Here is a 22,667-nt window from a genome sequence, read left to right as displayed (position 1 = left end):
TCCTAGTTCAAAGTTTCATTTGTCTAGCTAAGGAAGGCATCACTCCATGCCCTTTAGAACATCAATGTTTTATATAATAGAACTTCACTTAAATCCAGCGTACGTTTATTAAGCTCCTACTCTACATTCAGAAACTCTTGCATATTTGGCTCTATGAGTACTATAATATTAGAAACTTGGGGAAATTCTCAGGGGAAAAAAAGCTAAGGTATCATAATAGCGCCAAATGTAATTTTTCTGGTTGATGAACTGAGCAGAGGAATTGATACTGCCCCCTGGAGTTCTCCTTAAAAAGAGCACTCATCTAGGAATCAGAAGATCCCAATTCAATCCCCAGCTTTACCACTGAACATCTTTTAGGAATTAGCCTCACAGAAACAGTCTCCTCATCTACAAAATGGGAAAAAGAATAACTTTTCAAACTCTCTCAAGCATCTCACATTTACCTGCCCATCTCCAAGGATTGTTCCAAGCATCAAGTAAGGTAACATGTATCAAGATGCAATGTAAATTATAGTTGTAGGATATTGTGATTCTTGTTTTCATTCAGTTGTTTTGTGGCGTCTGACTTTTTGTGGCTCCATTGACATTTTCTTGACAGAGATACTGGAGTGGTTTGCTATTTTCTTCTTTAGCTCATTTCACAGATGAGGAAATTGAGGTAAATAGGGTTAAGTGACTTGCCCAGGGTGACCCAACTAGTAAGTGTCTGAGAATGGATTTGAACTCATGAAGATGAGTCTTTCTGATTCTAAGTCCAGTGCTCTATCCACTGTACCACCTAACTGCCCAGGCTATTATGATTAGATAGTTATTAATAATGAGCAGTGACTGGCCGATGGTTCCAATAACGAACCAATCAATGTAAGATGCTGTTATAAAAATAATGGCTCACACTAGTTTCCCAGTCCACTGTCTAAGAATCTATGTATCAAATACAGTACTCATTTGCATTAATAAAAGGTGTTTATCATCAGGAGCTTCCTGCTGCAATAAAATTATAGGACCTGGCCCCTAACCCCAAATAATTTTATAAGGGTTACAGAGTCCTTTCCTCACAGCAATCCAGCGAGGTAAGTGGGGCAAATAACAGTATCCTGATTTTCCAGATGAGCAAACTGAAACTCAGAGAATTTTAGTTACTTGCTCAGGATCACAGAGCTAACAAATGCCAGACCCAGAAATCAAGCCCAGGTATCCTGACTCTGATTCCACTCAGATATGATATTAGGAAGCATCAAGTTTATTGCCTATCTTCTCCAAGATGATTAGATGACAGTGGCTAAACTATGATATAGACCGTCATCTTATGAGGTAGCTTCAATATTTTAATTCAGGTGGTATTATTATTTTTGTTACTCAGTTGTGTCTAGCCCTTTGTGACCTCATTTGGGGTTTTCTTGGCAAAATACTGGATTGGTTTGGCATTCCTTCTCCAGTAGATTCATTTCATCAGGCAATCAGAGGTCCAGTGACTTGCCCAGGTTCACGCAGCTAGGTAGTGTGACCAAATTCAATGCTGGATTTGAACTCAGGTCTTCCTTACTCCAAGCCCCAGTGTTCTGTTTACTGAGCCACCAGCATACATGTATATATGAGCTAACATCCCACTTTCAGATGACAGGTAGACTGGAGTTTGTTGTTGTTTTTGCTTGTTAATGAGAGGCAGCATATTTTTTAGAAATTTTTTTAAATTTGATTTTAGGATCAAAGGACCAGATTTAGAACTCACACAAAGAGACATTAGAGATCATATAATCCAGTGCTTCTCAACATATTTTGTTCTTTGAAACCTTCAACCAAAAACAGTATGTTGTGAACCCCCAGGGTAATTTAATATACTATTCACAGTACTATTTACAATCATTTACTAATTAAAACTCCATTAAAAAAATTTAATACAAATTCCTTTGTCTATGATTGGAAAGCTCAGAGGGGCTCACAAAATATGAAATGGGAACCTCCATTCTAATCCAGTCCTCTCATTTTACAGTGGAGGAAACTAAGACCCAGGGACATTTAATGCTGTGCATAGCATCACACTGGTGTAAGAGGTAAAGTCAGGATTTAAACTCAGTTCAGCTTTCTTTTCTCCATATTAACAATGATAAAACCCACTTCTCACCCCTCAGTAAAGAAGAAGTCATAGAATACACATGCAGAATATTGCAGACATTGTTAAACACAATTTTTGGGTCATATGGTTTTTCTTAGTTGTTTGTCTTTATGTTCTAAGGAAGTATTCTAAGGAGGAGGCAGAGTATCTGGCAGATACTCTGTATTCAAAGTATTCTATAAGGAAGTATTCTAAGAAGGAGGCAGAGTATTGGAAACTGCTGTAGTGTTGAAATAAAAAAGTACCAATACAATATTTTTTAAACAAAGAGTATTAGGTCAGGAGTTAAGATGTGCTTAAGTTGTAGGCTTAACTTTTGTCCTAAGAAACTGTGGGCTTCAGGCAAATTAGTTAGCCTCTTTGGGTCTCGTTTTTCTCATCCTATGACAGTTGGAAACTAGCCTATGATTTTCTTGTAACTATTTCCCACCTTGTTCCCCAAAGGCAAAGTAAGCAAATTTTGAAGACAGGTATCTGTGTAAAAGAGGAGAGGCAGGCAGATGTTTCATCTTCAGCTGCATCATTTTTCTAAATTTAAATACAAGGTCCCCCAAGGTGACCTATGATCTGTTTCTTCACAGGAGAAGAAAACACAAGTCTTTTGGTGGTTGAAAATAGACATTTCATTTCACTCCTACCAAAAAAAAAAAAAGAAAAGTCAAGGAGAGACTTGCCAAAAGATTCTACTTGGTCTTAGTACTTTTATTTCCCTGTGCCAGTCATAAAAGTGTTTCAATAATTCATGTAAGTCTTAAGTACGACATAGCTAACTGATATCATTCAGTTCTCTTTAATAAAATAAACCTCTGGTGTAAAATTGTCCTTGCTAATGATAAGCATAAAATAGATGGAGGCATGTTTTTTACTTCATTTCTAAGTTGATTATATAATTGAGTTTAGAGGAAAGAATTTCATTAGACTTGTGCATTCAGATCATTTTGTGTGTTTCTTGTATTTTCAACAATAAATAAGCTGGATGCTCAGTGTAACATTGACCCTCTTTGTGGATCGTGACAGGCCGTACGTCATAACTATATTTGCCTTATTCTTTTGGTATTCTGGAATTTTATAATTTGGATTCTTTTGGTATTTCAGAAACAAGATACTTTGTACCGTTTCCAAGAAAGATCCACCTTAAACCAAAGGCTGCTTTATAATAAATGGCATTCTAGCAAGGTTTGGTTGTAGGAATATTTGATGTCCTTCCCACTGTGATAACAGAGATAACTTTGCTTCACAACCCTTGAATTACTAATATCAGGTGACACATAAAACAGAGAGATGGATACTTAATCAAAGATCACTTTGCTACTGTCATGGACAATCTCCTATGCTGACTTGAACTGCTAAAAAGATTTCTCTTAGAAAGTAAGATCTTCACCATGATTCTTTGTGCAGACGATTTTGCTTGCCTTTCTCTGAAAATACCTTATACACTGCTACCTTCTTTAATGCCATTTTCCCTACATGGGAGTGCCAACACCCCCAGATGTCAAATCCACTGTGGATACACTTTCTGTCTTTCAAGTCCCAGTATTAAATGCCTACTCTTCCACAGACTTTCCTTAACTCCCCTCCCCCAGTCCAAAATGATCTCCCAACATTTCATTTGTTCTTTCATGTTTTCCTTCATTCTACTTTTTATTATGCACATTTGTGTAGATGTCTTGTCTTCCCTACGTGATTTCCAACTCCTTTGAGGTTCAGCTGTTCAGTCGGTTTTCAGTCATGTCTGACTCTGTGACCCCATTTGGGGTTTTCTTGGCAAAAATACTGGAGTGTTTTGCCATTTCCTTCTCTAGCTCATTTTTGACAGATGAGGAAACTGAGACAAACAGGATTAAGTGTCTGAGGCTGGATTTGAACTTATGAAGATGAGTCTTCCTGACTCAAGGCACAGCACTCTATCCACTATGTCATGTAGCTGCCCTCCTTCAAGGTTGGGACCATCCTTATAATACCCACAGTGTCTGGCACTGTGCCTGACAATCAATCCTTACTCAAGTGAATGAATATAGGCTTGTCCTGGCAGTGAATCATTTTAAAAATATAATCCATCAGAAAATTCAAGTACATATTTTCTCTGTAATATGCATATGAGAAAGTCAATCAAAAGCCACCACTAATCCACCAGTTCCTTTGTTTCACTATTATGAGTATCTTCAGTGGTGACAAATTCTTCACAAAGAATGCAATATCTCATATGGAGAGCACATTTTAATAGATATCATATTTTATCCATGAAGGTATAGATAGCTACTGTTAGTAAGCAATACTTTCAGTCAACTCGTAGTCTAAATTCACTATAAAAGTTTGCTAATAGACCTAATCATGGCTGATGGCATGAATAGTGTACATTTTGCTCCTGTGATTATCTTTAAACTTCATTGCTTAATTCAGATTGTGATCTTACATGAGGAATATCTTATAAACCAAACAGGCAACCTAATGCTTAGCACTTGAAAAAAGGTTTGTTTTTGTTTTTTAATGAAGAAGAAAGAAAATAAAAAAACAATATTGTGACATGCCTAATGGCAGTTACTCAGTTTAAATAGAGGTCTTCTATCTCACAAGTTTGTTCAGATTCCAGAACATGATATACATATGTGTGTGTGTATTTTTACCCTACACATGGCTCAATAATCAAGGTAAATTGGCATTCAGTTTTTTAAAAAAGTTCTTGGAAGAAACAAAATGTATTATCTTAACTACATATATTGTTTTATTTGGGGAGTGTTTGATTTGTATGCAAAGAAATAATAGGAAAATTAGAGTTGTATTCTAGAATTGTGCTATTGACATTATACTAAGTATATTCTTGTTTATTATGATTAGAGGCAAAGTAGATAGTGCACATAGTTCTCACCTTAAAATCAGGAAGATCTGGATTCCAACCCTGCCTGCTCCTAATTAGCTGTGTTACCCAGAACAAGTCAATTAACTCTTCTGTCTGTCCAAGGCAACTCTCTACTTTTGATCTAGTAAATGACAGAGGTGGGATTTGATACCATGTCCTCTAAAAACAGATTTATTCCAGCTGTGGCATTCCATGTACTCTGAAAAGAGTTCCATATACATACATATATATATATATATATACACATGTGAATGTGAAGTCACTTATGTGTTAATAAATAAAACCTTTAATTTATAATGAAATAAAAAGTATATTGGTAAAGAAAAAATGAGCCTAGTTTAGAGGTCAATGGAGGGTGATCTGTTAGTGGAGAGAATTTCGACACTGAAACTGACAAGTACAGACCAATTTTGTATCCTTTATGATTAAACCTCTTTTAGAAACCATTTTCCATGAATCTGAATGCAAATATGAAAATTAAACAACATAAGGTTTTGGTCACTCCTGTGAAGGCAGGCAATTACTACTCCTTGTAATTCTCATCAATTAATTCTTTAGTTTTCTTTTAGGGGTTCTGAAAAAGAAATTTAAAATGGTCAGCATTATCATTATTACTTCATTCTCTTTCAAGGGATGTAGACATTAGGGATTACACCATTGGTACATCTAAACAGTCCCTCCACAGCCTTCTAGCGAAATTCCCTAGAGAAGAAAAAAGTGTGTTTGATAGAATTTGATGCATGGTTAGGCTGGCCTGCTTTTGACAGTAGGCTAATACAGATATTACTTTTTATCTAAGAAAACATGAGAGCCACCTGGTGGTTGAATGAAATCACGTAAATTCCAAAATAGTGTAAACATCAGGGTTAGTACAAGTGACTTTGCATGTAAAAAAGTATGTATACTAACACTAACATTCATTTAAAATAACTAGGCTTACTTTTTTTAAACTAATATACTTTTTATTTCATTATAAATTAAAGGTTTGATTTATTAACATGTAAGTGACTTCACATTCACGTGTTTTTCTGGGGCTATTTTCAGAGTATATGGGATGCCACAACTGGAACAAGTTCTGTATTTAGAGGGCAGGGTATCAAATCTCACTTCTGACATTTACTGCCAATCTGATCTTGGTCAAAGTCACTTGATCTCCTTGGGCCTTAGCATCTCATTCAGCAAATGAGGGGGATGGGGAGTTGACTCAGTGACTTTTGAATACCCTTCCCAGCTCTACATCCATGATCCTATGATCCTAGGGTCACCTAGGATCACCTAGTTCCCTTGTTTTTTTATAAGTATGCTTATGCCCAAAGCTGTCACTTGAACTATAAGGCAATCCTGTCCACTTCTAACTCAATGTGTTTTCTGTTATGCCCTCCCATGGAATCCCCAAAATGTTACTAAAAGGTTGAGCCATTTGACAGGTTTTGTTGAAAGCTTTGAAAGTTATGTTTTGTTACCTGATAAAATCTTTTTATAAATAAAGTTGGAAACATGTGCCTTAAGCTTTGAAAATTCCATTCTCTATCTTTCCATAGCCCAAATAAAGCCCTTACCAGGAGTAGGGAAACTGCAGCCTCAAGGCCACAGGTGGCCCCCTAGGTCCTCAGGTGCAGCCCTTTGACTGAATCCAAACTTCACAGAACAAATCCCCTTAATAAAAGAATTTGTTCTGTAAAACTTGGACTCAGTCGAGAGGCGGCACCCAAGGACCTAGAAGGCCACATGTGCCCTCAAGCCTGCAGGTTCCCCACCCCTGTGCCCTTAGCCTGTTTTGGGGTTTGTTTGGTTTTGTTTTATTTGGCATCAATGAGCTAATGGATTATACGATACCATAGCTTAACTCACCCTTTCAGCTCTAGAAGGAACTTCTCTTGTTTTGTTCTGTTTTGCTTTTTGGAGGGAGGAAGGCAGGGCAATTGGGGTTAAGTGACTTGCCCAAGGTCACACAGCTAGTAAGTGTTAAGTATCTGTGGCCTGATTTGATCTCAGGTGCTCCTGACTCCAGGGATGGTGCTCTATTTCACTGCACCACCTAGCTGCCCCAAGAAGGAACTTTTCTATAAGAAATCAATATTTAGTTCTTACTGCCCTGAGAAGCTGTCTGATCAATGTTAAGAGAATCAATCAATTAATCAATAAGCATTTATTATATGCCTACTAAATGCCATGCACTGTGTTAAGTGCAATGACATAAAAAAATCCCCACTCTCAATGAGCTCCTGTTTTCATGGGAAAGACAAGTGTGTAAATACATCTATGCAGAATAAATACAAAGTGGTTAACTAGGCAGTAGTTTTAAGTTCTTATTATGTTCCAGGAAAATTTATTTTATCTTTCTCTAGGAAAGAGAAAAATTATCTTACTCCTATATGTCACATCTAAAAAATTTTAATGTGCAGCTAATTGTTTTATACAAAGAAGAGTTATGACAGAAGCTGTTGTTATTCTTCAGTTCTATTATTTGTGTGAAATGAAAAATACCCATGTTAAATAGCTTTGTCTTCAGTCCCAATTGTCTTGACCTGAAGCACAACCCTACTACCACTGAAAGTACAGGCTCCTTGAGATATAGGCATCTGTGATTTACTAATAATGGAGAAAATGTCAGACCCCTTGATTCTCTTGCTCTCCAGCTCCTGCTCTTAGTTTGGGGGATGTCTCTCTCTGCTCTCCAATATCAAAATAATGCCTTGACTTTTTCTCCTCCTATAAAAATTCCAATTTCAGTGAAGGGCATCCCATCACATTGAGGTCACTCTCCTCCACATGACAAATGATCTTTTGTTAGCAGCTGATTACTGTTAACCCTAATTTCTTTCATGGGAGCATTGTCATACATTTCTCCTTAAACGGCTCAGCTCCTGGATGTGACTTTCCCAGCCTCTCTGGGTTTAATTCTAATATAACTCTTCTGTCCAATTGGGACTTTTGTGCAACTGAAGTCATGATTCACTCATTTGTCCTTTCTAAATCTGATTATTACAACTCAGTGCTTATGAGCCTCCCTCAGGCATTCATTCATAAATAGCGCAACCTCCTTTATAAGGGAGTGGACCCACAGTTATTGTACTTTTAGAATTTACAAATGCCTGTCGTTCCAGGAAGAGGGCTCTTCTTTTGCATTGCTCAACTTATTTCTAAGAATGCCCCTGAATGAATGAATGAATAAATGAATGAATGAATGAAAAAGCATTTGTTAAATGCTTACTCTTGTTCCTAAAGTAGTGCAAAGCCCTGGAGATTCATGGAGAAACAGCAAGACAATCCTTGTTCTTAAGGGACACTAATGCATATCGGAACTCATTGACCTCTTACAGAGTGTTTTTTCCCCAAAATTTAATATATGTTATTTTTTCCCCAATTAAGGTTTTTTTTGAGTTCCAAATTCTGTCTCTCTCTCCTTGAGATGGTAAGTCAGGTATAGATTATACACATGCAGTCACATAAAACAGTTCCATATTAGTCATTTTTACAGTGTTATGAAGACTTTGAGATTACAAATACTGCTTCCAGATTAACATCAAATTCTTCTGAATTCTAAAGGAATAATTCATATATTTTAATTCCATTCAATTCAACAAACATTTACCTGCTATGTACCTACCAGGTACTGATCAAGATGCTGAGAATACAAAAGTCAAAATGAAAAGGTCCCTCTTCTCAAGTACCTTACATTCTCCTGGAAGGAGAGAGGCTGAAGGGAAAGAGGTCAATTAGGAAGTGAGATGAATGAAAAGCTTGAGAGACAGTTTCTGGGTAATTAATAATCAATTTATTAATTAAGCTAGGTGAGGCCTGTACAACCTGCAGGGGGCACACCAAAGGATTTCAGGCATATAATGTATCCAGAGGGTATCCTCTACATTTTTTGTGGGCTGTCCAAAATTCTTTGGCAAGTCACAGGTTGTTTAGGCCTGGGCTAACTGATAATAAATTGATAGCCAGTGGTTTTTCTGGATAACCAAAGACAGCTAATAGAGATACTGACTACCTTAATATACTTTTAGAAAAGTGGGTGCCCCTGACAAGTGAAAAATCAACCTTGATTGGTGAACAGTTAATAAGGGGGTAGATTTTCAATTAAGGAGATGGGCTGAAAGCCCTCAGACCCTCATGCTGAGAACTTGACTTGATCATGAAACTAAGCTACTTGCAGCACTCTGGATAAACCAATCCATCTATACCCAAACCACTTGCCTTGGTTTTCTTCTTCATTAATCTGGGTTACCCTAAAGCCCAGTGGAGGGGAGGGGTACAAGGCCATGGGCTTAGTGCTTTAGGTCTAGGATTCAGCAAGATTAGATTCTGTTTGCTTTGGAAAGAGAAGTAAGGTCTCCTGGTTATTGTTGAGCAGTCTCATCTGTCAACAGTGTCCTTCAGAGACTGGCTGACTGGCTTACAGCATCTGGTCCCCAAATGAAGAAATAAAGGGGAAAAGCCTTAATCCTAATTGAATAATTGGTTATTAACATAATAGAAAAATAATAATTTCAGAAGCTCTCACAGTAATACAGTCAGGAAGTTGATAACACCCAAATTGCAGTAGTTGTATGAGTGGAGAAAAGGGGACAGATGGGAGAAATGTTGTGGAAGTAGATTAGACAGAATATAGTGACTTTTGCATGGAGAAGGGTTAGTAAATACAGTTATCCCTTCCACATCGTGACTTTCCCCGTTGAGGTTTTGATCTATCACAGGTTGGCATAAGAAATTAAATGGAAATTTGGGAGGAGTTTTGCAGAAGACAACATGTGAAGGCCAACAGGCAACACAGAAAAAGTTTAGAAACACAGAAATGTATAAAATATATGTATAGTATCATATAATAACCCAAATTTTATAGCAAGGTACTTTAAATACCACATAAAAGAAAAAAGAAAAATATAGACTTCTCTGGTGCAAATAGAGGGTCAAAAGTTTTTATGCTGATTTGTCAGATGTTAGTAGTGGGCACATGCTGCTAATGCCCTCAATACTATAGCTCCTAGGTGGTAAACTTGGGCGATTGGAAAGAATGGTAATGGCATTAACTGAATTAAGGAAGTTTTTGCTTATTTATGTCAGGCCCTCATTATCTTTCTTCAATAATAGGCTCCTAAATGGTCTCCTGGTTTTTAGTCTCTTTTCCTTTTCCACATGGCTAACAAATTGATATTCCTGAGCAATTCTGACCATATCATTGCTTTGCTCAAAAAGCCCCTCTTTCTTCTAGGACAAAATACAAATACAAATTCTTCTGTTTGGAATTGATGCAGTACAAATAGCACAGAAAAGCTATGAGTTCAAATCCTGCTTCTCTCCCTTGTGTGATCTTGATCAAATGATAAAATTAAGCAGAAGCACTTGAATGGTGTACATGCTATGCACAGAGAATCATTAGCAAAACTGTGACTGAAACCATGGCTTTGGTACTTGGGGTTACCCTTGTATATTCCTGACATATGCCGAAATATAGAACTGAGCCAAGGAAACCAAGGCTGAGTATAGATAGTTACATTATTGGGAATAGGGATTGCCTCTTGGCATCCTTTCTGTTCCAACCTAGTCTAATATTCTCTTGATATCACTGCCTGTCTCTTCCTGCAGGGATAGGAAATGTATCTGTGAGAGGCAGGAAAAATAAACAAACCCCAAGGATTTCTCAATAGGATTTTTCTCACATTTTAAATTGGGATTTGGAAAGCATATAGTAGGCACTGAGTAAATGCTGGACTTGTTCAGCCAAAGGTGAACTGTATATGTTTAATGAAAATCTATTTCATATTTTAAGGGAGTCATTTATATAGGAGTCACATAGGTAGGTTGTAGATAATTTTAGGGTTGTGATCTCATTAGTATATATGCTAGTGAGATCACAGACCCATTTGAATGGATTTTCATGAGTCTTCCATATTTAAAAAAAAAAACAGTTGAAATAAATTGAAGCTCATCTATTCCTTTGGTCTTCCTCTAACATTATGTAGATAGAAAACTATTAGTGAAATAATCTTCAAGCCATCCTCTTACTACAGGGAATTGTATTCATTCCTGCCACATAGTTAAGTGGTTGAACTGTGTGGCTATTAGACCATTCCGTTAGTCTCATGAGAGCTATATTCTTGTTATCTGGTTTTGGTTTTCCTTTTTTTTTTTCCAGTTTTTCTCAGTTTACACAAATACAATGGAAGATAGCTATCAAAAATGGACTTCAGCAAGAAATATCTTGATTCCTAGTAATTCATACTCGTTGTGTGTGTGTGTGTGTGTGTGTGTGTGTGTGTGAATGTGATATAAGCGATGTAGTAATGTATAGAATTGCTTTGCAGATCATTTTGGAGCTTAACATTAACTAAACATAGCCAGAATTGGGGGAAAATTTTTTTTTAAAGCAATTGGGGTTAAGTAACTTGCTCAAGGTTACACAGCCAGGTGTTTCTGGGTGGGTGCTAAGTGTCTGAGCCCGGATTTGATCCCCAGGCCATCCCAACACTGGGGCATGTGCTCTTACTCGCTGTGCTACCTGGCTGCCCCAAGGCCAGGGTCTCTTTCTTTCTTCTTTTTTTTTTTTGGCCTTTTGGAGGGCAATTGGGGTTAAGTAACTTGCCCAAGGTTACACGGCTAGTTTTTTTGTGTGGGTGTTAAGTGTCTGAGGCCAGAACCAAACTTGGGTCCTCCCGACTCCAGGGCAGGCACTTTACTCACTGTGCCACCTAGCCGCCCCCTGTTTGGGGAAATTTTTGAGGTAGCAATAGAGTTTAGTAATTTTTTTTTTGTGGGGGATTTTTCTTTTGTTTTGGACAATAACTAAAATTTTATGACTGAAATACATATTTGAAAAAAAGTTATTTCCATTTTAATTATAATTTTATCACCTGAGGACCTCAACGCATCATACAAAATAACTCAGTAGTCACATAATCAACATTGAAGAAACAAGCAAGATAATATAATTTCCTCTGTTTTTAAGGCGGCAAAACTGAGACAAAATAATAACTTTCATTTTCTTTTTAGCACCAGAGCATATGGGCAATACTTTTTTTTTTTATGGCTGAAGACAAAAATAATGAATTCATTTCTGTTATATTAGATGCATAATAAGTGATTGTTAAAGGAGTAAATGAATGAATGACATTATACTGTAGTATAGAAATGACAAGGAAAACTTGAAGATATCAGTTTGTACAAGTCTGGAATGCATTCCTTCTTTACCTCCACCTCCTAAACTCTCTGTCTTCCTCCAAAGCACACTTCAGGTGTCTCTTCCTACTTGAGACTGTCTTGTCCCACCAGCCAGCACTCTCTCCTTCTTGGAATGACTGTATAGTCATTCATATTTACTTACTTGTATCCAAGTTGTATGTCACCCTAGGTGAGTTCCTTAAAGATGAATTTCCTGGTTTTGTGTCTTCATCACATAGCACATTGTGGCACAGTGGAAAGACAGCTGGATTCATACCCAGAAGACTTAAGTTTGAAACTTAGCCCTTCCGCTATTACCCGTGTGTCCTTACACAAACTCTTGTTTGGGGTTTGTTTTGTTTTTTTTGGCATTCATTTTTAATCTGTAAAATGAAAAGATTAGACAAGATGTCCATTCCAACTCAACTGTAAATCTCTGGCTCTTTGGTTTGAATTCATTTATGTATTACCTGTATAATTACTCATTAATTCTAGTAACTTCCCTCTGTTATTTCATGTATGTGTGTGTATTACATACACAAAGATAAATAGATAACTTGTTTGTACATAGTTATTTACATGTTGTCTCCCCTGTTAGACTGTAAGCTACTTGAAAGTAGGAACTGTCTTTTGCCTTCTTTTGTATTCCAGGCAGGTAGTGCCTGGTACAGAGGATGCACTTTATAAATGTTTATTGACTGACTGATTTACATCCCAGTGCTGAAATGTGTCATCAGGAAAGCCTGAAGCAAGACTAGATGGAACAGGCAAATTGCACTGTCTGTTCAGATCTCATAATAGATGCCCATTATCAGTAGCTCCATCAGTTGTGTAGCAATCTGTGTTGTTTGACGCCCAAGTTAAAATTAATGGGTTGGCCATGCCATGGTCCCTTCATTTTTACAGGGAAAGTATTGACATGAACTGATCGTGACAAGTTAAATAAGTGATTTTTTCCCCCGCTTTACTTCCTTCTAATACAAAAATTGGCTACTGCTTTCTTTTTATTTCCTAAAGAAAAACAGGAGCATTAAAATCTTAGTTGGTGGCGTATATATTGAGTGTGACATTGTATATAATGTGATATTACTGAGAGAGCCCTTAAGAACAAAGTTTGACTAACCACAGTTTGAACAGAAGATAAAATACCACTCCCAAATCCTCAAGATAAATGCTGAATTTTCATCACCCTTCTTTTTGAAACAACTACGTAGGTGCTCCTAAATCATAGGTCAAATATTTCTTCCCCACTCCAAGTATTCTGTCAGTTTTCCCTACAGTCTAGTAGGCTGAATTTATTGGATGTCAGTTCTGTTTCTGTTTTCAACCCTTTAAAGATACAATCATACAAGGAGAGATGGGGGCGGGGAGAGGAGGGAGAGAGAGAGAGAGAAAGAGAGAGAGAGAGAGAGAGAGAGAGAGAGAGAGAGAGAGAGAGAGAGAGAGAGAGAGAGAGAGAGCATGCATGTGCATCTTCCACATTTATATCTCAATCAGATCAACCTAGAATTTGGAAGAGTAAGTGTTAATCAATTATCTGGCATTACAACCTAATCCTGTTTTTCTGCTGATGCATTAAAATTAAAGTCTTCAATTCAGGCTGGTATTTCATAGTTTTAGCTGTTTTCCCCCCAGAAGATAGTACAGCTAATCTTTAAACAAAATGTGCTGCCCTCCTGACCACTAACTTGAAAAGTTAAATGTCAAGTAGTTTGGTTTGTTTGGGCTCTTTTTTTTTCATAATAGAAATAGCTTGTCATGAGTCACAGTATTAATGTCCCAAGGGAGTTTCCTACAGACTGACCTAACTTGCTTTGAAGTTTGCATTTACATGTAAACTTTTTCATGCATTTTCTGTGCCTCCATCCCCATTGACCCCCAGTTTGCCCCACTCAGACCTTGTATGTTTGCGTGTCACCTGGCAGTTAGAATGTGAGCTCCTCGGGCGCGGGGATTGTTCTTGCATTTCTTTTTGTCCTGGTGCACTTAGCACGTAGCGAACAAACTCTTAGTCAAAGCTTGTTGACTTGACTCATCACATGTATTTTACGTCTCTGTGCTATCTACATATCTATATGCAGCCCTTCTTCTTCTTCTCCAGCATGTCTAAAGCTATAAAGTTTTCTGGAAACATGTTAAAATGATCAAAAGAACAAATGTGTAAATCAAATAGCCACAGAGTTTTTTCATCATCATAATTAATAGTTATCCAGTTTACTCTGCTACCTACTAGACTGTATTAATATAGAGCAGTGGTAATCAATCCCAAATAGAAACAGGGGTCACTCATCCATACATAACGATCCCTGCCAAACATCTATTGACTTATTTGTAAAACGTGGTATTATCCATGTTAAGTTGCATTCTTATTTATTTCATTAAGCATTTCCCCAATACATCCTAATTTGGTTCAGGCTCCCCTTGGTTTGTTGTAGGCTGCATGTTATACATCTGATTATAGAGGATTCAGTAGATATTGGGACATACTGGGTCATAGCTCTAAAATTGGAAGGGACTGATGCCATCAAATCCAGCTTTTTTAGATAGGGAACCTGAGGCCTGAGGAAGTTACATAACTTCACCAAGATCACATAGGTAAAGAAACATCAGAGTTGGGCTCCTGAGTCAGTGTGCTTTTCCCCACACTGTCCCACCTTTCTAATGATAGTGGATCAATATGTTTAGTGTATGATTCTTTCCTTTGGAGAGTTCCTATTTTAAAAGTAGGTCTTATGACCTATTTTTTAAGAAGAAGAATGGAAGACCGTGGCATCAAACTGATCTCGGAAATTAAAAGAACTCAGACCTCTAGTCTGTATCACCACCCTCACAGATGATGAGCTTAGGCTCTCACAGTGTTAGAACGTTGTGACGATTTTTCACAATTCTTCACTACCTCATTTCTGTCTTCCAGTTCAATTTCACCCTTCAGTATTGAGAGCACAAGACGCCAGAGACGGTCTGAGTCTCCAGACTCCAGGAAACGGCGTATCCACAGATGTGATTTTGAGGGATGCAACAAAGTATATACGAAGAGTTCTCACTTGAAGGCCCATCGGAGGACGCATACAGGTCAGAACCTAATGGAAGTCATACACACGAATTTGTTTTTGGAATTAGCACAAATGAGGATGGGCATGGCAGAAATCTGACATTTGAAAGTTTATGTGCAGTGATGATACAATATACTCACACTAATGATGCAGTTAAATCTATTTTAGTCATTCCTTCTCTGTGTTGAGAAAATGCTTCCATTTTTAGGCAGAATTGGAGAACTAATGAAGCATTTCTTAAAAGCATTTAGAGCTAACTCAAGAAATGACCAGAATTTCTTTTTTTGCCAATTAATTATTATGAAATTTATCAGGATTATATCAGCACTAATCAACATATATTGAAAATAAATTATCCTTAAGCATCTTCCCCATTGAACAACCCTTTTCTCTCCTCCCAGCATTAAAAAAAAAATGACCTCATTATTACTGGCTTAAATGTACCTTCACATGAGACCCTCACAACAGCTCTGCCAAACAGATAGACAGGGATAAGTAACCTCATTTCATAGCCTAAGAAAATGATACATTACAAGTACAGTGAATTGACAGCAGTCACAGAGACTTCTACAATTTTTCTTCATATTTTTCCAGAATTCACTTTTACTGACATTGTTTCCTTTTCCTCACTTTTTTTTTTCCTTGCTCTTTTATGTCTTAGGTCCTTTGGCCCTTACTTTTGTTTTTACTTAGTCCCTTTTAGATTGACTGCTAATGTCTCTCCTTCACTTTATACTTCCCCACCATACCTGTGTGCATTTTCATTTTGCATTTACATGATGCAATAAAAAGAGTGTTGGATTTGAGTTAATGGCCCCAAATTTGAATCTTAGCTCTGCCTATACAGTCTCTGTCACCTTGGCCAAGTCACTTAACCTTTTAGGGCCCCAGTTCTTTCCTTTTCAAAAAGCAGAGATTGTACTAAATGACTTCTAATATGACTTCTCATTCTAAGTCTATGATCCACTAAAGGTCTAATTGTGAATCTAGGCATATAGTAATGAAGAGATTATGTTATAACATTTTTTATTAGTTAAATCCCAATCACTGACTTTGGAGCCAAGAGATAGCAGTTTCCTCTTTGTTTATTCTCCTAGACTCTGAATAGATCAAACATATCTTCAAATGCTATTTATTGTACCCTATGTACAAGGTATATAACACTGAGGGAAAACAAACATGTTGTATTCCTTACCCATCCCCCAGAATCTTTTATAAGCTAAAAGTGATCGTGTCAGCTTACATAAATGTCCCTGGGCAGGCAGACGGAGAAATGTATAGCTCTTAAAAGAAGTGCTCTATGTAGCAAGGACAAGTTTCACAAGTGAGTTCATACTTTCTACAGAGAACAGTTTCTATATTTTATTTTCCCCCCATATGTACACTCTGTACAGAGCTTAATACCAAATTGACCAGTGCATGAGAAAAGAAAATAATTAATTCACTTCTACTCATTGTGAAAGGTTTTGTTGAGGTCTGTAGTGGTTTGGGTCTATGAATCTGACTTATAGAAGTTGCTTTGAAAGTCATTTTTCACCCAGGATATTACTTATCCACAACGGCAGATTTGACCATCATGCCTTCCGTATCTTCATCCAGACTGTTAACAAAAATGTTATTTAGGAAAATGTCAAGGGCCAACCTCAGCAGCGAGCTACTAGTAGATAGCTACTTTAGGATTGACTTCAGTAACAATAATAATGTCTCAGATATGTTCGATGCTGTAATAGAAAATGTTTCAGATACAGTATCTAATTTGCTACCCTTAGTAGATAGTATTTATATAATTCAACAAGGACCTATTAATAATTACTATGTGCCAGGTATTAACCCAGGTTCTGGAGATAGAAAAATAAAAATGAGATCTCCCTGTCCCCAACAAGCTTAACTACTTGAGGGGAAATAAAATCTATACAGATAATTAAATGTAACATATTTGCAAAGTAATTTTGCAACCATCAGGAAAGCCCTTGTGTAGAAGGTGGCAGGTGAACTCAGCTTTGAAGGAAGCTAGGTATTCTGTGAGGAATAAATGAAGACGGTGCATATGCTGAGAATAAGGGACAGATTATACAGAAAGTTCGGAGCTGAAATGTCATATGTAAGAAAAAGCAAATAGGCCAATTTGTCTTGAAAGTAGAGGGCAAAAGATGGAACCATTAGAAATCAATCTGAAAACATGGTATAAATATTATCTCTAATCAGTTTACAAACTTTTATTAAGCACCTACTGTATGTCTGGCGTTGTGCTAGGCCTGAAGGCTACAAGAACAAAAATGCAAAATGCATCCTTATAGATGCTTACATGCTTGTATATTACATTCTTTTCTCCATTTTGTTTTGTACTTAGTCTCTGTAGTCAGGCTTTGCAGCTTATTAGGTTAAAATTGAAAAAGAACGGGAAGGGTACTCATTCCTTCCTCAGGTCTCATTCTTGGCATGTGGATATTACTAGCATGGTCCACTTTCTTTCTCCTCCCACTGGGCATGTCTCTGGTCACCACCCACTACTCCACTCCCATATAGTAATTTGTAGGATGCATTTTCTTTACATTGTAGAAAATAATAGAATCCACCCTCCTCCCAGTCAGCAGTGACAGTGACTCCAATAACTTATTTTCACCTAGGACAAAAAGCCCTGAACTTTATTTTACTTACTTCAGGAATCATACACTCAGCATCTTCCCCATATCTTAGTGTCTCTGAACCTGACAGATGCAAGTTAAGAGGCTCCATTCCAGCCATAAAACTTCACTCCCAACATATAATTTCCACTGCTTGATTTCCAATTGAGAAAACTGAGAGTTAAAGAAATTTAATGGAAAGATTTTGAGGTATTGTAAGAGTAGCACTTCAGGTACTGGTCCTCAGAGAAGGAAGCCTCAATTCACATACTGCTGCTGTATGACCCTGGGGAATTCACTTATCTTCTCAAGGAACTCTAACAACATTGTAAGACTCTGAGGTGTGAAACAATTACTTATCTACATTGGTGGAGAGAGAGTTTCGTCATCTAGAATTCCATATACCAGTAAATCATAGTCCAACCAAAATAAAAATACAGCGCTCACATAATTGATCTTGTCAGAGATAGAACTTAAACACAGGTCTCTAATTTAACATACAGCCCACTATCCCCCAAAATACATTTCAGGTAGAGTATTTCAATCAGTTACAGATTTACCTAACTATATCATTATACACTGATATATCTTTTTTTGTGAAAAGATACAAGACTGTAAAATACTTCGCTGAAATCAAGGTATGCTATATCATTTCTTCCTTTTTTCCTTCCTTAAATGAATATATATTGAATACATAATCAGTAATGTACATTCTTCTGATCTCCAGTGATTATAAAGAATCCAATGATTAGAATGATTATAAAGATTGGATGATTATATTCCAATGATTAATAAAGAATGGAAATGAAATTAGTTTAATATGACTTGCCCATAGGCAACCCATGAGAGCTCCCTAGGATCAAGTACAAAGTTTCAGGGCATAGCAGTCATTCAGTTTCAGTTCTATAAAACTAAAACTAACTTTGTAAAGTCCATGAGTTCAAATTTTCTAGATGTTATGACATCATTGGCTATTTATTGGTATAAGTGCTAGTTTATATTAAATTTATTAAATATCTTCTTAGGTCAGTGGCCTAATTTCAGATTCTGTTAAAATGAATTATGAAAGTCATGCATGCTACGTGAGGTGAGCATCTTTTAATAGGAGGCTTTCTTTTTTTAAAGTCACATTTTTCAGACAGTTCAACATTTCAGCACTTGTTCTCATTGTATATTATCAGTACTTCATCAGTCTCCTGTTTATTTGGGCAGGCTTTCAGATGTATGTTGAATCAAACATGTTGGTAGAAATGTGAAAAGGAAGCTTTTTTAAAATAGATTTTGGCTGAGGAGTTTTGAATTAACAAAAAAAGTTAAAGATTGCAGTTCTTTTATATTTAAAAACAATAAATCATGTTTCATAGACATAGGGTATAGCTATTAATATTAAGATTTGGTCATTTCTTTAACTCCTTTAACTGTCCCTGATGTCTGTATATAGTAGGAAATACGTGTATTTTCTGTAGCTGGTACATTAACATTATTTTCTAGTCTGATTTGTGCATATTTCACCTTTTGAAAACGAAAATATATATATATTAGAATGTTTAAACCCTTTCCTGTTTTCAGTGTATGTTACCAGTTTTCCAGCTTTTAACCTATGGAAACCTAAGAGATTGAACTATGGATTGCTTGAGATTTTAATTCTAGGAGTGCTCTGTTTTATTGGTAAGAAGGTGTGCCACCATCATTACTTGTTGTAATACCTTTCCAAAGAAATCACATTCAGCCTTCAATAGCTCCTAATCCCACTAGATGGTGTACAAGAACAAGAGATTCAAGAAACTCAAGGATGAGGTTAGAAAAACGGTGAAGCAGGGCCCTCTAGTGGTCAAAATGGTATTGCATGAAACACATTTTGAGTTGTAGGAGATCATTGCAGCTTAAGGATGAGTAAGTAAAAAGCAAGAAATAAAATAGAAAATAGCGATTGGGAAATATGAAAATATCACGTCTTCAAAGATATTAAAATCATACTGCCATCACAGTCTTATTAAGAATCTATGATAAATTAATATTTGTACTTCTTTAGGATAGTTTAACCAGTACAGTCTGATTTTTGTAAGATTTCCTTAACTGAAAACTGCACACCTGTAGATTTTTGAAATGATTATCCTTTCAAAACTGTAGACTACTAGGCCACATCTAGCTGATATTGTCAACAGTGAACTGACCCCGAAAGCACAATGTGGTGTATTTGAAAAGAAAGTGATTTTGAAAGTCAAGGATTCGGAAGCTCTGGTTTTGAGTCTTGACTCAGAAACTAGCTTTAAAACCATACACAAACTATGTATCTCTGAACCTTAGTTCTTTTATCTGTAAAATGGGGGTAATAATACTTGTACTACGTACATCATAATGGTGAATGTAAAGAAAAGCTTTGCAGTCATAAAGTGCGATAGGTGACATGAGCTGAGCTGCTTACACAGGGATTTATCAGATAACTCTTTTTTTAATTGTATTTTTAGAATAATTTCTAATTATTTAATAATTTATATATTAATAATGTAAATATTTAATAATTAAATAAATGTATCTTTTAAATAATTCTTTTTCTTTCCCTTTTACTCTCTAAACCAAATATAAACTTCCTACTTTGGCATTTAAAGCCCTTTACAACTTGACCTCAGCTTACTTTTCTGGCCTTAATACATGTTCTACTTCTCTTCGTGCATTCTGTATTCTAGCCAGTCTGGTTTTCTGATTGTTCCTCATAGATGACACTTTACTTCCTACCTTCAGGTCTTTATACCAGCTGTCCTCGAGACCTAGAACACACTGCTTCCTCGAGTGTATTTCTCAGAATCACTCTTCTCTCTCTCTCTTTTTTTTTTTTTTTGTTTTGGTTTTTTGTAGGGGGGAAGGCAAGGCAATTGGGGTTAAGTGACTTACCCAAGGTAAGTAAGCTAGTAAGCGTGTCAGATGTCTGAGGCCGGATTTGAATTCATGTCCTCCTGATTCCAGGGCCAGTGCTCTATTCACTACGCCACCTAGCTGCCCCCACTCTTTCAAGATGTGAGTTCACCTCCTACATGAGAACTTTTCTGATCCCCCTAGCTGCTACTTTCTTAACCCAAAATTTTCTCCCCTTCTCTCTCTATAGTTAGATATATATTGATAATCTCCTTTTTTTCTTTTATATACCTATATAAGTAAATCTCTCCCAGATAAAACATAATCTCTGGGACATCAGGAGAGGTTTTTGCCCTTTTCTTTGTATTCCTAGAACCTAGCACAGTGCCTTGCATATTAATAAAATGCTTGTTGATGGATTGATTGAAATGTACTATGTACTACCCTGCTTTCTTAAGCAGAGAGAGCACTGAACATAATTTTAACTGTTGATGAATCAAGATCACCATATGACTAAAATAGTCTAATACAAAATGATTTCAAGGTCTATAATAATTTCTCCCAATATGCTATGAGTTTTTTTAAAGGTTTTTTTTTTTTAAGAATATCATGCCTTTCAAATTTTTAGCCACCTATAGGCTTTTCCATCTGCTTTTCATAGTTCTTCTGTTTCAATTCCTTTTTTGTCACTCTTCATTATTCTAGATTGTTCTCCAAGTGAGAGCTTAAGGTGCCTCTTCTCTCTCCCCTGTAGTCAAATCATAATTTGTGAGAGTGGAGTCACTCAGAAGCCATTTTTGATCATTTCTGTGTTCCTAGCTGTGTTGCAGATGGATAAAGTTTGACTAAAAACTTGACTTCCACCTAAGAGAGGTCTCATCATTTCATGTGTGTCCATAGTTAGATGGACTCAGTTTGTATCTCTCTATCAGAGCTCACATCTGGGCCATTTCAGTAAATAGAGCACAGTACCAGGGTCATGCATTTGATTTCTATGAGGGCTAATTTACATTGTGCAGGGAAAAAGGTATGTCTCACAGTCACTGACTACACCCTTAAACCCTGGCCAACAATCTCAACAACTGTGCGCCATTAATAGCAAGGTGCTCTGGGCAAGAGTTTGGATGATTTAGAATGAACCTGTCATGACTATATTCAACCAGCATTGATTTTTAAAGTCCCACTAAGTCAGAATCTGTCAATTTAGTATAGCTGCTCATTCAGACAACTGAAATTTGCCTTTCCTTAGCAAACCAAACTGTAAACCGATAGCATTAGAAAAATTCCAGAGAGAAAATTCAAATGCTTAAGACAACAAACTATTTTTAAGCATTTATTTATATTTTATATTTAAACAAATCAAGTGTTATTACTCATCATGTTGATCGATTTATTAAGAAAGGTTTTGGGGCAGCCAGGTAGCACAGTGAGTAAGAGCACCGGCTCCAGTGTCAGGATGACCTGGGGATCAAATCCCGGGCTCAGACACTTAGCATCCACCCAGAAACACCTGGCCGTGTAACCTTGAGCAAGTTACTTAACCTCAATTGCTTAAAAAAAAAAAAGAAAGGTTTTTGGCGGGGAGAAGGAGGGGCAGCTAGGTGGCACAATGAGTAAAGCGCCAGCCACAGAGTCAAGAGGACCTGAATTTGATTCCGACCTCAAACACTTAACACCCACACAAAAAAACTAGCCGTGTAACCTTGGGCAAGTTACTTAACCCCAATTGCCCTCCAAAAAGCAAAAAAAAAAAAAAAAGGTTTTAGGGGGCAGCTAGGTGGTGCAGTGAATAGAGCACTAGCCCTGGAGTCAGGAGGACCTGAGTTCAAATGCAGCATCAGTCACTTAACACAAAAACTAGCCATGTGACCTTGGGCAAGTCACTTAACCCCAATTGCCCTCCAAAAAAAAGCAAAAACAAAAAAGAGATTTTTCTTAGAATTTCTGCCATTTAGCACTTGATTAGCATCATTTTGATTATGACAGGTAGTATAAGATGA

The 22,667-nt window shown here is 36.8% G+C and overlaps 1 protein-coding gene across 4 annotated transcripts in view; it reads left to right on the top strand.

Annotated features, from left to right (window-relative positions):
• Nucleotides 1-22,667, top strand: part of KLF12 (KLF transcription factor 12) — a 582,818-nt gene that overhangs the window by 536,245 nt on the left and 23,906 nt on the right. For all 4 annotated transcript variants that reach the window (XM_069066794.1, XM_069066796.1, XM_069066793.1 and 1 more), the window contains one exon: nucleotides 15,052-15,209. In XM_069066794.1, the coding sequence (XP_068922895.1) occupies nucleotides 15,052-15,209 (158 nt within the window). The remainder of the gene's footprint in view (nucleotides 1-15,051; nucleotides 15,210-22,667) is intronic.

This window comes from Petaurus breviceps, unplaced genomic scaffold (genome assembly GCF_028583685.1).
Source record: "Petaurus breviceps papuanus isolate PSGF00001 unplaced genomic scaffold, PetGlider_PUasm1.0 90730, whole genome shotgun sequence".
In the NCBI taxonomy this organism is placed as follows: Eukaryota; Metazoa; Chordata; class Mammalia; order Diprotodontia; family Petauridae; genus Petaurus; species Petaurus breviceps.
Note: the sequence above shows the minus strand (reverse complement) of the source record. Positions and strands in the feature narration are given on the sequence as shown.